A 17,885-nucleotide genomic window follows, 5' to 3' on the forward strand; every position below is an offset into this window, starting at 1 on the left:
CATTTTATGTTGCAAAGGCTACTAAAGGATGCCAGAAACTGAAGCCTGCATTATTGAAAAAGTGAGGAGGGAATTGCAATCATATGCCCCACAAAGAAAACAAAAAAATTCAAGAAAGCACCCCACTACCTACACATGTGGTTACTTGCATAAAAAAAATGTAAATCTAAAAAAGTCGATATACATCGCATTTATTTCGAAAGAATAGTGCAGGTGCATCCCATGAGGCATATGTACTTAGAACAGTCATAGAAGACCTTTTACGTTTTAATACGTACCACAACAAAATAGAAGTATTATTGGCACAGCGGGAACATACTACTGGCTGTGTTAATGTACCATAAAGACATAGCTTAAACGCACAATAATGGTTGCAAAAATAAACACGTTTTGGCAAAGCCAATAAGTCTGGCCTTGACAAGCATGTAAACATTTATTTTTACCTATTGTTCCAACAAGAGCAATTGAAAATAAAAAAAATATTATAAACATGATGTACGACTGGTACCTCCTCGAGATGGCAGACATGCTTTGAAAGAAAAAAAAACAAGTTAAAAAAATGGACCTTCTCAGACCTACCCCTAGTAACTTTGCACACCAGCCTCGGCACTGTAGTGCATTTTATTTTAAAGGATGTGCACGTGATCAAGCAAAATGTCGACACTCCGAGTGCAACACAGACAATAGCTGCTGCAATTCATATCATACAGCATGAAGTAATGTGTCAGCCAACTTCTTTGATTGGCTGTCTTTACTATGATGGTATTTTTAATTGTGCCCATGTGCAAATCTGCATAAAAAGTATTTCTCTTCAGTGTCGGCTGGTGTGTCAATTTCTGTCTTCTCCTCTGGTTTCATTTCCTCATTTTTAAATTGATTTGTCAATGGGTCACGTTTTACTTAAACATATTCATACCAGCTTTAGCATTGTTACTTTTATTTTTACTTGTTGTTGTATGTAAACCTTTAGGCCCATGTTTATGGACTTTTGACACAGCACAGTGACTCAGCTTGCTGCACTACCCTGCATCAAAGAGAAAGGGCAGGAATGTGCTAGGGCAGGAATGCGCCATATCTATGCAACACAGCACATTCCTGTCCTTTCCAGCTGCACTGGCACCGTTTTGGCAGCCTAGTACCAAAGCAGGCACCCTTGCACCTTAGTGCAAGTGGGTCTGTGTTGTAAGCAGGTTTGTTTTTGTGCAGGAAGGGTCACCTTCCTGCACAAAAACAATCATAGTAAGCGTTTTTCTCTTTCTATCTGTGTTGTAGAATGCAGCACACATAGAAAGAGGAAAAAAAGAGGAGAAATAAAGATATTTCTCCTTGTTGTGCCTCACCTGGGGAGGCACAAGGTTTGGTGCATAACCAGGTTTACATGGTCTGAGGATGCATCGAAATCCATGGGTGTTACCTGGGAACACCCACCACAATGCCCAAGGAAAGCCTCCCTAACGCAGAATAAGGCATCACATCGATATGTGCTGCCTTGCCTTACTCCATATCTATGAAGCCATTCAAAGCCATGCACAGTGGCTCTGCATATCCTCAGACATGATTTGAAGGTTTGTGCTGCCGTGGCATTACAAAAAGTGACACAACAGCAGTGCAGCAGGGATAGGGCTTATAAATATGCCCCTTGATGTCTATTACATACGTCTGCACAAATATAAAATAATAAAATCACTTCAGGCTTGTCTTTGCCACCCTATTGGCATGGCTACTGATTACTCATTACACAAGGCTAGAAATACAGCTACAGCTGTTTCTATGCCAGATGTAACAATGAAATAATTATGATGTTCCATGCCACATGAATATTTGGAGCAGGCTACTGTTAGAAGATGTGTTTATTAAAAGTGGTAGCCACGCACCACTTAACAGTTAAGCTGATGTAAGGCCAGTGAAGAGGATCAACTGCCTTAGATTTACAATGGTCGGGTTCATTGACAGAGCACGTGCCTAACCCCTCATGTCCCATCCCCTTCAACTCCAAAAACTAGCTTGTCAAGTGGTTCTAGTATGTAACACGGGAAGCGCCCATTGTCGGAACGCCAACATATAATTATGCAAATGTTCACTCTCAATTTGCACATTATATACAGGGAGTGCAGAATTATTAGGCAAGTAGTATTTTTGAGGATTAATTTTATTATTGAACAACAACCATGTTCTCAATGAACCCAAAAAACTCATTAATATCAAAGCTGAATATTTTTGGAAGTAGTTTGTAGTTTGTTTTTAGTTTTAGCTATGTTAGGGGGATATCTGTGTGTGCAGGTGACTATTACTGTGCAGAATTATTAGGCAACTTAACAAAAAAAAATATATACCCATTTCAATTATTTATTATTACCAGTGAAACCAATATAACATCTCAACATTCACAAATATACATTTCTGACATTCAAAAACAAAACAAAAACAAATCAGTGACCAATATAGCCACCTTTCTTTGCAAGGACACTCAAAAGCCTGCCATCCATGGATTCTGTCAGTGTTTTGATCTGTTCACCATCAACATTGCGTGCAGCAGCAACCACAGCCTCCCAGACACTGGTCAGAGAGGTGTACTGTTTTCCCTCCTTGTAAATCTCACATTTGATGATGGACCACAGGTTCTCAATGGGGTTCTGATCAGGTGAACAAGGAGGCCATGTCATTAGATTTCCTTCTTTTATACCCTTTCTTGCCAGCCACGCTGTGGAGTACTTGGACGCGTGTGATGGAGCATTGTCCTGCATGAAAATCATGTTTTTCTTGAAGGATGCAGACTTCTTCCTGTACCACTGCTTGAAGAAGGTGTCTTCCAGGAACTGGCAGTAGGACTGGGAGTTGAGCTTGACTCCATCCTCAACCCGAAAAGGCCCCACAAGCTCATCTTTGATGATACCAGCCCAAACCAGTACTCCACCTCCACCTTGCTGGCGTCTGAGTCGGACTGGAGCTCTCTGCCCTTTACCAATCCAGCCACGGGCCCATCCATCTGGCCCATCAAGACTCACTCTCATTTCATCAGTCCATAAAACCTTAGAAAAATCAGTCTTGAGATATTTCTTGGCCCAGTCTTGACGTTTCAGCTTGTGTGTCTTGTTCAGTGGTGGTCGTCTTTCAACCTTTCTTACCTTGGCCATGTCTCTGAGTATTGCACACCTTGTGCTTTTGGGCACTCCAGTGATGTTGCAGCTCTGAAATATGGCCAAACTGGTGGCAAGTGGCATCGTGGCAGCTGCACGCTTGACTTTTCTCAGTTCATGGGCAGTTATTTTGCGCCTTGGTTTTTCCACACGCTTCTTGCGACCCTGTTGACTATTTTGAATGAAACGCTTGATTGTTCGATGATCACGCTTCAGAAGCTTTGCAATTTTAAGAGTGCTGCATCCCTCTGCAAGATATCTCACTATTTTTGACTTTTCTGAGCCTGTCAAGTCTTTCTTTTGACCCATTTTGCCAAAAGAAAGGAAGTTGCCTAATAATTATGAACACCTGATATAGGGTGTTGATGTCATTAGACCACACCCCTTCTCATTACAGAGATGCACATCACCTAATATGCTTAATTGGTAGTAGGCTTTCGAGCCTATACAGATTGGAGTAAGACAACATGCATAAAGAGGATGATGTGGTCAAAATACTCATTTGCCTAATAATTCTGCACTCCCTGTAAAGTCTGAAACCAACTTTTGGCAGCTGTAAAAGTTCAGAGTACAAAAACAAGGAATTTGTAGAGCAGCAATTGCTTTATATAAGTTGTATTTGGAGTATGTTTTTGTAAATTTCTCAACCCTTCTGGCTTCCAAGTGCCCTCCTTCTTCCAGGTTTGAAGGCAATCGCTATAGCTGGCCTATGACTCTCGTAGAGATACGGCACCCCAGTAACAAAGTGGCCTTCTTTAGGCTTTGGGCATAATTTGGAGATATTTGTCAGGAACAGATGCAGAGGATCCGATTTTCGCTTTTTATTCGAAAACAAGGGTACAGCTCACAAGAAGAGGGGAGGATTCTAGGCATGGAGGTTGGGACTGCGCCCCCTATATTTTCCCTGGGGCAGTGGTCAAACTAAATTCACATTCTGAGCTAATATTATAATGCACATTAAGCAGTTAAGGAGAGTACTATTTCTTTTTTTAAAAAACACACACTCAGTAACGCTGGCTGGCCTGTGTAGGCTGCTTCACTGAACAATCACACTTGTGGTTTGCACTCCAGACTGGAGTATGCTCAAAATCTGACTGCACAGACTACTATTTGCTGGGCTGATGATATGACAGCCCCGAAGCCTATGAGATCATCAGCTTGGTAGAGACATAGCCTCAGGACGGATCTCCACCCCCTGATGAAATGGTGGTACATTTAGCCCTGGGTGCTTCAGGCTGAAGCCCTAGGGCTTTACGTCAATCAGGGAGTCGACAGCATTGTCACCCCACCCTTCGAAGCTCATCACAGGATGGGATCAGTGCACTATACTGACCATATTTCACCTTGTGATGAGCTGGGAACGGGTGGGGTAGATGCTGCAGGCAGAAATCCGAGAAATCAATTTTGTGAACTGGATCATCATCAGTTTTGAAGACACAGTGTGCAAATTTGAGGTGTCTGCTTTCTGCGCTGCATTGAGTATTCCCTCAGCGACCCTCACATCGACATCCTTAAGACTGCTCCCAGCGCAGAGATCTTCCCTCCTGCTGACCCACACACTTCACAGACACAGCTTGAATACTGAAGCCAGTGCTTTGCATCACCACTAAACCCAGTTGCCAGTTTTCAGCTCTAGCCCAAGAGTGGGATTGGGGCATGAAGAAGAACGAGCAGGTCTTTGGGTGATTGAATGGGGATGCATGCCCATTGGGGTGCAGCCCGAGCTTTGTGAGAACTGAGTAGAACGGGCATAGGAGGATGATATAGACTGAGGTAAGCAGAGCGGGCAGCAACTGCCGAAGGAGCAGTGCTCCCAGGTTAAAGAGGCAGCAGGCTGAGAAAGGGGGGGGGTGCAGGGAGCCTAGCTTTAGGGTATTGGGTATCTGGAGACATGTAGAATTACCAGATGACTGCATGTTATTAAAGGAAAGGTAAGGTTTCCAATGCAAGACCTTTACAAACCATTTTGGTTTGTAGTGTACAACAACCACATCTCCCAGAGTGCATTATGTTGCTAGAATTAAAGGCCAGCAATGTAGCATTGTGTCACTGCTGTCATCACAAAGGGTGTGGGGCTTAAGCTGTACTTTGATGTGAGTGGAAGGAAGTGTAGACGTGTGGCTCTAGTGCAGGGTGACAAAGAATGGAGAGTGGTGGTTGGGGGGCGATGTATTGTGTTGTGAGCAGGGTGGGAGAGAGGCAGGATGTGGGTGATATGAACATGTCTGCATTAGAGGGTTAGGTGTATTTACATTTCTGTGATGGCCCAGGTGTATGTTTTAGTGTAATTGCTGTGTTGGATGTGTGTATCTGAGACAGAGGTTATGTGTAAAAACTAGGGCATCTCTGTGTGAGGTTTCATCTTGTATGTTGTGAGAAGGGCTATTGGTGTTTTTCCTTGACACTTGGTAGGTGTGTTTGTGATCACATGGAAGGGCTGGCCAGAGTGAGTGAGTGACAGGGGACACCTCACCCTTAGTATGCCTGTGATGAGGGAGAGCAGTGTTTGTTTTTTATGTGTGGCTGTTTTGCCCTGTCTATTTAACATGTGCATATAGGGGGAGTTGTATGTTTGTGGTTAGTGAGCTTTTGTGAGTTTGTGTGCAGTTGTGTTGTTTACTGTGTCTATGCCCCGCACTGTGCCCCTAACTCTCCAGCCCCACCAGTTTCAAACTTCACCAACCACCACTAAGAAAGTTAATTCCTCAGAGTATGAGCCACACAGTTTTTCCAGTGACTACATGTGAATTACACTTGAAGTACTCCTGGCTTACTGCTGAAATTCAGCAGTATGCCAGGTGTAGTTAAGGAGTAAGTCACAGCTAAACTGAAAATGTAAATTGTGATTTGGTAACAAGTTACTGAATCAAATTTTGCACTTCGTAAAAAAGCATTTTTACTGGACACAAACGTCCCGATTATGCAAATAGGGACATTTGCGAGCTTAAAAAGGAGGCTTTGTACATCTGTATCCAAGTTTGGAAATTGTTTCAGACTTGGACCAAACAAGGCTGTTTAGAAGTACAGAGAACTATAAGGAATTGAAAACAACACTAGCACTATATGGCTTGCATGAAATTACTACAATGGAAAAGAAAGCACCATTGTATCAAGGTGTACATGCATACCAAAGTACCGGGAACCGTGCCCCAAAAGGAAAGCAAAAAAGGCAAGTACGGCTACATGACATGGCAGAAAACATACTGCTCTGAACTGTAGCAGCTGGAAGAGGCGCGCACGTGCTTGGAAGGATGTGTAGTTTCCAGGGAAACATGCTCTATCCAAACACTTGTCTTTGTGAATACTAATTATACTAACAAACCATTTTTTATTCTATACTTAGGTAAAACAATATTTAAGTCAGTGTTAAAGGTGTAAATTGAGATAATTCCCAGGACCATTAACATGATGAAACCTTAAACAAGGGGGACCCAACGTAGAAAGTTTAAGTACTTTTCACCAAAGACAACCATTTGTTTTGTTTCTGGAGACTGGATAATTAGCGCAGGCCCAATGCCAGACTGAGGTGTCTTCGTGTCGGTTAAACGTTAACTGAGTAAGAGCTGTTGCAACAGGGACTGAGGCAGCTAACGGGAGGGATTCTCCAGAGAGGGATGTGGGTTCTGGACTAGGATCGCTTTATTCTCCATTTAACACCAACAGTGACGAGTGAGGAGCCACGTTGGATGCTTTTCAAAGCATAGCAAGAGGCTTCTGGATAACGAACCCTCTCTTGAAAACAAGGAAGGGGTAACAGAGAAAGGGCAAGGAAAGGAAAATAAAAAAGAAAGTTAAAAAGGGCTTAAATAATGTTTAACATAAAAGACGACATTGATCCCTACCATTGCATGGGACTCGTTTAGAGGCAATGATTTAAGTGGGCTGAACCATTGAGTCGCGCTATATGCTGTGGTAGCCGAAAACAAAATATGAATGACAGTAAAATAGTCTACTCGATGAAGAGGGCTTACTGAAAGCCAATGTAATTATGCATTTTAACAGACTTAAAAAAAAAAGAAAAAAAAAAGGTCTTGGCTAACGCAAGACCTAAAATGGATAAAGAATGGCATGAAAACAGCATTGGCACAGAAACATACTGGCTCGCTGGCAGGTGAACATGAACGTGCTCAGGTACAATATCACCACACACACAGTACAAGAGAGCCAATAGTTGAAGCGGGATGACCTACTGCCCTATTAACCTATTACTTATTGTGGAAGCAAAATGCAACTGAAAGTTGAACTGAGGTCTGATCCAAATCCCTTCTGAATGTACATATGTATTGATTTTTTATTTATTTTATTAAATGCGGCTGGCTACACAGTTAAAGCTGCTACAAGGCCAGGCTCATAGCTGTTTTTCTTGTTGGATTCTAATTTCAAATACTCAAGTTTGCATGTACATCTGAAAAATCTGAAGAAAAAATAATATCCTAGTTTTTTTGCAGCAAATCAAAACGAAAATAAACTTCCCAGTATATAGATCCTAGGTACGTAAGTGTAATACTGAGATTACACTGAGGCTTATAAAGTATTATAACTTGTGTGTGCTAAATTATAATCACTATTGACAGTTAGTGTAGGTATTGTCTGAAGAGATGGCACTTAAATTGCTTCCTGAAAATTAGGAATATACGGTTCGGGTCCTTAAACAAGGAGGAAGAAAGTTTCAGGCTAAGATGGTCGCACCTGAAAAGGACTGGGTTTGTGTTTGTTCAGATCTGATTTTAGGAGAGTCCAGATTTAGGATTTTGTGACATTTTAGACCCAGGATCCACCAGAGCTGGTGAGAAGATCCCAAAGCACAGTGCTGGGGATTTTCATAGATGGGTTTTTGGTCTAAGCAGCAGATTTGTTATTGGATTCTTGCTTATGTGGGTAGCCAACAAAGACCACAAAATATTGGGATAATGTGGTTTATATTTTTTTTGCAGATGAGCTAACCTGGCTGCTGAGCGCACAAGTGCTCTGAACGGAGCTAGTGATGTTTGATGGGTTCCTGACAATTAGATGCTTCCGAAATCAAGACTGGAAACGACAAGGTAATAGATCAGAGGGGCAGGGTATCAGACTTTCTTCAGGGTATGGAAATGGAAGTTTGCAGACTTCACCCCATGTCGACAAGGGTGTAATCCAGCAATTTGTGATACTGTTGGTCATATCATGGGTGAGGTCATGGGAATTAAATTAGGGAAGAAAGTTACTGTTTGCATTATAGTAGCAAAGTGAGGGGGTAGGAGCATAGCCAAGGGCGCAAACAGGCCTAATGTGAAGAACCAAGGGAAGGGGCAGAGTGAAGTGCAGAGATATATTGAGAGGAAGCACATATTAAGTACAAAGGGTAGGACCTGAGTGGGTTAAAACAGAGGGAGATAATGTGTTAGGAGTTCCTAACAGAGTTAATCATTATGGCCAAAATCAAAGGCTTGAGGCAGGATGATGCCACTAAACGAGAGTGATAGGATGAGGGAGGAGATGACAGTCATAAAGCAGGGAGAGTCACACAGGCGTGGTCAATAGGTGGTGCAAATTGGGGTATATAGGGAGCCTGCCAAATGAATCTGGTGCAGAGAGAGAGGAGTAATATGAGGTAATAAGGCAGGTGTAGAGTAAGAGGGTATGAGTAGAATGAGGGACTGCAGTGGAGAGCTGGGGGCAGGAGAGGGAAGAGGAAAGCTGACCTGTTTATCACTATGGAATGATGTTGTTATCTTTCAGAGACAGCTCTATGGAGACTCGGCACCACACATGAGCAAATTGAATGACTGTGGACAGGAAGACTGATAGGGTGTTATTAGTCCGGACAGTTACACCAATCACTGTGCCATTTTAAATGCACATTACATCCAGAGACAATTAATGTATGTATTATCTGGGACCACACAAGCTTTTTACAGTATAACTATTTATGCATGTTCTGTCGAGATCTACTAAGCCTTTCTTTACAACCTTGTGTCATTCATATCGATGCTGTCTCAGGACATCATGCACAATCCATGTCTGTGGAGCTGGCATGGGTACAGGGGCCTGGACTGAGGATATGAATGACAAAAGGCCCAACTTTGCTACGTGGTAGACGCCACATAGTGCTTTGCAGTTAAGCTTTTTGGATTTGAATATATGATGAGCCAGGGGCTTGGTAAGCAAGTCTGAATAGAGGTCATACGGATTTTTAGGCGCATGGAAGACTAGGATTGACAGTACAGAGAGGCATTCTCAGGTATGTCCAAAACATTTAGGGTAGCGTAACAAAGTACTGCGTGTCCCTTGGAATACAGCATACAAGACAACATAATGTCACAAAAGCACACAGTGAACGTAGAAACATCACATATAAGCTAAATGAGAACTTGCCAACCCTGAGCTTGCCTATAAGTAATTCAGTCAGGGTTAGAACACGACAAAACGTGCCTAAGGAAACTTACAGAGTTTACTTATAATCTTTCAGCAATCCAATCATATTGGTCTGGACACTGTCAATCACTGTGGATCTGATCCAGGCATACTTGATTATCTCATCCGTCCTTCAGGGCAAGCAATGCAATGTTGTACTGCCTTCTGGCCCTCACAACTGTGGCTTTGCAGACACCTTTAATGTAGTGCACATTTCGCAGTCAATATTTACACACACAATTCATGTTTCGCATCCATGGTAGGAAAGACAGTCCTGCATAAAACTTTGGGACAAGCACAAAGTTGAGCTATTGGTGTCAATCTACATTGTAAGTAACATAACACCGGATTAAGAGTGTAGTCTACCAGCTAGTGAGACTGATCAATGTGCTGGGAAGCACAAAGAACTCCATGAAGCAAATCTGTGAAACTGAGCATTAGAGAGTACGGTCTAAAATCGTGACACAAGTAAACTCTCAATTACACCATATTTTCTTCTTATAAACCACAATAAGCACTTCAACAAGTAAGTACCATTGCTTTGGAGTAGGGCTCACACCGGTGTCTTACTACTCAGTGACTCAAAAACAACTGTTAGTTCTGATATAGTTATGGAAGACCAAACCGGCATAAACCTTTGAACAAGGACTAAAGCAGGAGGACTAAACCCCAAAACACTGACTTACTGGGTTCTTATGAGGAGCACCTCCCTGTACCAGGTGCATGAACAATAATCTATGGTTTCTCAGTGTTATTTCAAAGGGTCCATATCCATTATAGGTTTTCAGGATAAACATGGGCTACATATATTATTGTATACAATTTCATCACATATGAATATACTGTAAATCTAGCATAGTCCCAGCCCACACGTATCAGCTGCGACACTCCTGATGTATGGCAATATAAACATACATCACTGACATAGGTGTGGCAATTCCTTCTAAAATTCCTTCTCTCAGAAAAAGAAACCTAAGTGCTAAAAAGAAACTGCTCAAGAAGCAGTCACTATGACCAAAGACCCTAAGTGAAGATTGCTAGATATTTCATTCTGTCTTCACTCACTCAGATCTCAAACTTTGTAACAAACAATTTTCCTACCCGCGATTGCTTCTGCACTCCAGTTGCTCCATAGTAGCCCACCAAAATTCTCTGTAAATTTGGCTTTCACTCTCACTGTGTACATCACATCTCGTCGAGCGCTGTCAATCATAAAATTGTTCTTGCCGGTGATCTAAAACAGTGAATAAGGGTGTATGTGATCAGTAATAAAAGGGGTAACTTTGCCTATGGGAGCATGAACCTTATAACAAAAGCATTACCAGTTAAATAATTTTATGGATTTAAAATTCATCACATACAACAGAAGAGGGAAATTGCATGAAAAACCTCTAGGTTACTTTCAATATCCTCCCAGTGTTAGAAACCAAGACATTACGGGCCACCATTTTCCCCTCTGCCCAATCCAGCCGCGCACCAATCATGTTATCCCCTGAGACATGTAGTGTTTTCCATTAAGTATACTTTTCCAGATTTGAGTTTATCGTTTTTAATTTGCAGCACAGATGCATCTAAGAGTGGGGAAAGCTATGTACTCACAAAAATGCATCTACATGTTACAATGGACATTTGAGCCTTGTTCCTCGTACAAGATTGTACACAAAAAAATATGGTTAGCTAACCTATGCCTCGTTACATAGAATACTTACAAGCTAAGAAGGTCTTAAACAAAAAGCAATTATTCATCAGGTTACAAAGATCTTACGGTCCTAGTTTCGAACAGAAAAGCTATTCAGTACCTAACATTACTTTTATACGATCAAGAATCTGACAGCGAAGCTGTTCTCCAGTTACAGACTCCAGAGCCTGATGTCTGTAACTGCCAAGCTTTAATGAGGGGGAGATGTTACAGACCAAATCCAATATCAAGAAAGTTATGACTTGAGTCATTAATCTAGTTAATTGTCTATCTCCTTGAAACCTACAGAATAGTCAGCGGGAATATACTACCAGAGTAACCTTATGGTATTACTTTATCTGTAGTAACTTGGGATGGTAATGCTGTAGTGTTACGGTCATTTTAGATTTCCAAAAGTCTGGATGAATTAGTCAAGCATCTAGATGTTGCGGACCTGGAAAGAAAACTGCCTTGTTTGAGATTTTTAAAGATTCGAGCTACAATTGGGTTAATTTAACCTAGATTCTTAGCAGTGGGCTAGTGTTTTACTCACAGTGAGGTTTTCATCTTACATAAATGGCAAGAGGTATCTTTCCATCTACCAAAATGAGCACCATCCAACAATATATTCTTTTGCCTACAGTTGAGTTAAGGGAGTCATATCTAAATGATGCACTATTTTAGAGGATAGAATTATGTTCATGAAATGTTTTCTGCATTTACTTCCTATGTTGACAAAATCGTGGTATAGTTTCTCAGAAAGAATTTCAAACTTCCAATTTTTAAGGAGAACATTGGCCCTAATTCTAACCTTGGCGGACGGCGGAGGCCGTCCGCCAAGGTACCGCCGTCAGAACACCGCACCGCGGTCGAAAGACCGCTGCGGTGATTCTGACATTTGCCCTGGGCTGGCGGGCGGCCGCCAAAAGGCCGCCCGCCAGCCCAGGGCAAATCAACCTTCCCACTAGGATGCCGGCTCAGAATTGAGCCGGCGGAGTGGGAAGGTGCGACGGGTGCAGTTGCACCCGTCGCGTATTTCAGTGTCTGCTAGGCAGACACTGAAATACTTTGTGGGGCCCTCTTACGGGGGCCCCTGCCGTGCCCATGCCATTGGCATGGGCACGGCAGGGGCACCCAGGGGCCCCGCGGCACCCCCTACCGCCATCCTGTTCCTGGCGGGCGAACCGCCAGGAACAGGATGGCGGTAGGGGGTGTCAGAATCCCCCATGGCGGCGCAGCAAGCTGCGCCGCCATGGGGGATTCTAAGGGCAGCGGTAAACCGGCGGGAGACCGCCGGTTTAGCCTTTCTGGCCGCGGCTGAACCGCCGCGGTCAGAATGCCCTGCGGGGCACCGCCGGCCCCGGCGGTCTTAGACCGCCGGGGTCAGAATGACCCCCATAGTGTCTTTTTTTAACTAAATACATTATTATTGTTATATTATAAAGAGAGCATTAAGGGTAAGAATGAGGAATCTGGTTTCAATAGATTGGCAATGAGAAGCTGTTTGCATGTGAGCTGGTGGATATACAAAGTGATATTTGTACTGAGAAAAAAGAAGAATGATAGATTATAATTTGAGGTTGTGATTGAATTGCATTTATGATACCTAAAGATGTTTTTAATGTTGACTGAAAGATTAGAGTGTCAGGAGCAGGAAAAGTGTTGTGGATGGTCGTCACTGTAGTGTGAAGAGCAGACTGGGCTACGCAACCACGGTTGCTGTACTGCAAAGATCGTGTCACGTGTCGGGGACAGTCACTGCAGGAGCTTCGTGTTGGCAGTCACCGCAGGCGATTGATGCTGTAGCGTGAAGTGCATATCTTGCATTGTCAGTTGTTGCTGGCGGTCACTGTAGTGTGAGGAGTTGGCTTCACTAAAGCTTCCTGTTGGCAGTCAGTGCAAGCAGCAAGATCTTGGCGTAAACATGCCAATTCGCAGTCACAAAGAGCCCAAAATGTCAGGATTTCTCCCTTTCTTTCAGAGGAGCTCTGCTGATTCCACACTAAGGGTTCAAGATCTGAGGGGCATCTCTTGGGGATCAGGAACTCACTCCAGCTGAGGCCAGCATGGCTCAGGGAGGTCTAGGTGCAGGTCAAAGGAGGTCCAGTGCAGCAGGTCAGCTGAGCAGTTGCAAAGAGGCCTGTGGAGTTTGTGTCCCTGTAGCTCAGAACTGGAGGCCAGCTAACTAGCTCTTGGAGTCACACAGGGAGCAGGTTCAGTCTTCTTTTCAAAGACAGCAGAGTAGGCTTCAAACAGCAGGGCAGTCCTCCTTCTGTAGTGTCCACAGGTCCTGGTGTATACTGAAGAGTAGTTGTGAGGGTCCTATTTTTGCAGCTGATGCGAGCTTTGAAGTGAAAGAAACTTCTGGAGTTTTCCTTCCATAGAAGTGTCCGGAATTTGCAGTCTCTTTGCCCTGCTCTGGGTCTGTCTGCAGTCACAATAGGCTAGTGTGAAGTTCTTTGTTTGTGAGCTGAAGCAGTGTCTTTAAAGTGCAAGTGGGGCTGTGCCCAGCACCACCTCCCCAATCCTGTCTTGGATCCTGCCAACACCTAGCCTCTCATCTTGTGTGGCTGTCTGGGAGGAATACACAAAGGCCAACTGCCAACTACACCTAGCCACGTGACCAAGGAAACAGGCTGTAGGCACTAAATGGTTTGGGCAGAAAACTTTCTAAAGGTGGCATTTTCAGAATTGTGACTTAAAACCCAACTTTACCATCAAATAGGATTTTAAATTACATGTTTTAGATACCAAAAATGATATTTTTACCTAATCCCAAACAAAAGGTACCACTTATTAAATGTAATAAGGGAACTCAATGTTATCCTATGGGAGAGTAAGGCCTCACAGTAGTGAAAAATGTATTTGAGTTTTTCACTACCAGGACATATGAAACCTAAAAGTACATGTTCAACTTTTTAAACACAATGCACCCTGTTTAGGGCCTACCTTAGGGGTGACATATATAATAAAAAGGGAGTGGCAAGGGGGTTTATCTTTCCAAGTTGAATTGGCAGTTTAAATCTGCATGCAGGCAGCAATGGCAGACCTGAGACATGTTTAAAAAGCTCCTTAAATGGGTGGCACAGTAAGTGCTGTAGGCCCACTAGTAGCACTTCATTTATAGGTCCTGGGTACATGCAGTGCCACATTACTAGGGACTTACAAGTAAATTAAATGTGCAAATTGGGTGTAAGCCAATTGTTCATGTTTTATAGAGTGAGCACAAGCCCTTTAGCACTAGTCAGCAGTGGTAAAGTTCACAAAAACAAACTCAGCAAAACAGGAGGGTACAAAGCAAATGTAAGGGGGTAACCTTGCAATGAGTGCCAAGTCCAACAACACTGATGTGGGTCCAAAATCTTATTTTACCATTCCGTAATCCTGCTGCACAACAATCTTCGAAAATACACAAGAGTGAAATTAGTCAATATCAATTGAGTCTTTCTTTTTCAATTGTAAAAAATCAGGACTATCTCTACCACATGCTAAGAACAGTTCTTATCTGCACTGTTACAGCTAAAACATTTTGGAGAAAAGGGCCCAGATGTCTGATGAGCTCTTATATAACTACAATGCAATGTAATCAGGCCAAACTGCCTTTCCATTTTCTGGCTCCCTATAGCTGACTCATGCTTCCGGATGAAAACAGGTCAAATTAAATATGTGCTACTACAAGTACTTGCTGCTATACAATCTCAGCAGTAACCACATCTAAAGTACAATTAATTACATTCCATCCTTTATACATGGGGAAAGTTGAGCATACCATTCATCTGCTGATATAATGCTATCTGGTCAAAAATTGTGTTCAAAAGAACCTTTAGCTATATACCTCCAATCTTTACTGATGTCTTTACTACATAGTAATTTCCATAACGCTTCCCAATTTATCTGTCTATAATACATGGGATTCTGCAGTCCCTGTATGAAATCCTGTCTAATTTAGTTATAATAGGTGACTTGGGGCGCACCCAGTCACCTATTCTAAAATAATGACATAGCCACTCGACTGTAATACCTTATTACAGCTGAGTTCTGACATCACAGTGCCTGCTACCAGAGCCAGGCAACCAAAGGAAAAGGCAGGTCAAGTCATGGAGCACATAATAAAAACAGCTGTTTAAAGAATGAAACCAAAGTGGTGTTTTTCTTTCTTCTGCTCTGACTCTTCGCTGTACAGTGACAAGCAGAAAGGAGATATGTATGGCAAAATGTTTATGCTTTTCACTCCACAAGTAATGATAGAAATGTTAGAATCTTTTTGCATGTTTCCACCCATTCCGAGCTACTGTGCCTTTGAAAAAAAAAAATGGACTTGTATTAAACCAGTTCTAATATCGTTTTTCAACAAATATCTAGCAGCTATTTTGATATATTAAATTTTGCACTTGAGGTTCATTTTTATTCTTCCTGTTTGCAAACATGCTCTCTTTCTCATATTAAAGAGCTATGTATAAGGTAGTTAAGTGGTCTGTGGAAAAGCTGATGTTGCAGATATATTTTATAAGGAATAAAGGGGCAGATTTATGAAAAGCGGTGCTGCACCTAGTGCAGTGCCACTTTTCTTGCACCCCCTAGCGCCCGCTATCGCCTCCATGTGTGTGCCTTATTTAATGCACTGCACACCATGGCGGTAGTTAGGGAACTAGCATCAGAATTTTTGACACTAGTTCGGCGATTTGCAGGATTAGTGTACAAAATTATGACGCTAATCCTGCAAAGCACGCAGAGGTCCATTGGGGTCTGAGCAGGTGTTCAAGTGCTGAAAGAAATGACGCAAAGAAATCTGCTAGATTTCTTTGCGCCATTCTTTCGCCCCCCAACGAGGCATAATGTAGCACAAAGGGTTACAAAGTGGCGCAAGGCATGCATTGCACAACTTTGTAAATATGGTGCTGGGAAAAAGCCATTTTAGCGCCCTCTTAGCTTAAAAAAAATGACACTAAGGCAGCGCTAAAGTGGCTCTAAGCCCTCTTAAATCTGGGTCAAAGTGTCTCTTGCAGTTCATGAGGAGATTGCAAGACACCTTGAAGTTCCTTTAGCCTCGTTCCTCTATACGGTCATTGAACTCCCTATTGATTTACAATAGCCTTATATTGTACTGCAATGTATTCTATACCATATATACTGCCTTTTTTTTGTTTTATTAAATCTTGGTGTTCACACTCTAGACTCTTGCTTCCAAGCCATTATCCTCAGCCTTAAATGTGTCTGGCAATTTTAACGGTTTCATCCAGCATTCTTTGCTAAAACATTTATTAACAGATGAGTCTTACTTGTTTGACTCCAGGACCTTGAGAGAGCGTAGCCTATATAATCTATATTAACATGAAATGTTTATGAATTAATGTGTGATAATGCCGCATAGAAACTGTGACAGTAAATTTTGCTTAAACGTGCACTTGAAATGTGACCACGGGGAGTGGCCACCAATATGTACGTAGACTAATAATGATGACTAAAATGTTTATAAAATGTTATATTGAATAAGTTCTATACTAATTATTAATCATTGTGTTATTGAATTTGTGCTGAAATCCATGTAGGCCTTAAGTTAGCATGAGCCGAAGCTTAGCTGCTTGGCTCTCATATTAAATGTATTTTTCCTATCTTGCAGTGTGCTGACTCGCAAAAGGACATGACCCCTTGTTTTCTTCAAACTAAAAGCTGAATGTAACCATAGTAGATCAGTTTTTACAAATTCTTCATTGCTTGTAGAGTGATATTAGACAAAATGCAACAGTGTAGATTAATGTAATTTACAAGGTCATTTAAACCGGTCAAGACAATGGAGCTACTGACCAAAAGATGTGCAAAGAATTACAGAAAGATGAAATCATACCGGACGTGCTACCTCTGAAGGCGTAAATCATGTGGACCAATGAAGTGTCTGTAAAATAATATGGGGTGAAAGATTAATGACCTAATGCATTTTCTGATAGGTTAAAGATAGTGGGGTATAACAAATGTCAAATAGAATTTTAGGTGAATGTACAACGAAAAAGGGATAAAAACCCATGACACGGGGAGCCATTTAGAGGTGGGTTAGGGGATGCTATTGATTTTATCCAGAAACTTTGTCACTCTGTTTGGTGACTTATTGGTTTGTTTAAAACCATCCTCGTCCTTAGATTTGCCCATTTTACACTTTACCTCCCTATGAGGGAAGTGCCCATTCTGCCCCAGAGCAGAGTTCTGACTGATGGCGATTTGACTGATGTCCTGAAGACGAAGACTGAGCCTGAGTGCTGACCTAAACCTTGGAGGGTAACTATGACAATACATTGTGATTTGTCTGTTTGCTTTTCCTTTCTAGGTACTGTTATATCTTGTGACATGTCAAATGACAATCTATTATATGTACTTTTATTTTCATTGTACTGCTCCTGACAAGCTATGGAATGTAGAATGTAACCGGAGGGAGGATTCCAGGAGTGGGAAACAGAGGACAGTTGATGAAGGCTGCGGTCAGGGGTCTTTGTTTGGTGACTTAATAAACAGCTTCAACATATTTCCAAGGAGTGCCTTTTACTTATTTGGAAAAGTGGCGACGAGGATGGGATGCGGAGATTAAGCACCCTATGGTTGGAACTGGCGAAACCTGTATTAAGATATTGGACCCCTGACTCATTTCTGAAGACGTTGTTGAAGTGAACAGTGTGCTCGCAGCATTT

The 17,885-nt window shown here is 42.2% G+C and overlaps 1 protein-coding gene and 1 long non-coding RNA gene across 3 annotated transcripts in view; one reads left to right on the forward strand and one right to left on the reverse strand.

Moving 5' to 3' along the window:
• IL13RA1 (interleukin 13 receptor subunit alpha 1) overlaps positions 1-17,885 on the reverse strand; it is a 332,178-nt gene that overhangs the window by 71,871 nt on the left and 242,422 nt on the right. For both annotated transcript variants that reach the window (XM_069212531.1, XM_069212532.1), the window contains exon 7: positions 10,632-10,764. In XM_069212531.1, coding sequence (XP_069068632.1) covers positions 10,632-10,764 — 133 coding nt within the window. The remainder of the gene's footprint in view (positions 1-10,631; positions 10,765-17,885) is intronic.
• The window catches only part of LOC138264301 (uncharacterized), a 63,636-nt gene that overhangs the window by 14,631 nt on the left and 31,120 nt on the right, over positions 1-17,885 (forward strand). Inside the window, exon 2 of the long non-coding RNA XR_011199290.1 lies at positions 8,072-8,179. This is a non-coding gene — a long non-coding RNA (uncharacterized lncRNA). The remainder of the gene's footprint in view (positions 1-8,071; positions 8,180-17,885) is intronic.

Source organism: Pleurodeles waltl, chromosome 2_1, assembly GCF_031143425.1.
Source record: "Pleurodeles waltl isolate 20211129_DDA chromosome 2_1, aPleWal1.hap1.20221129, whole genome shotgun sequence".
Classification (NCBI taxonomy): domain Eukaryota; kingdom Metazoa; phylum Chordata; class Amphibia; order Caudata; family Salamandridae; genus Pleurodeles; species Pleurodeles waltl.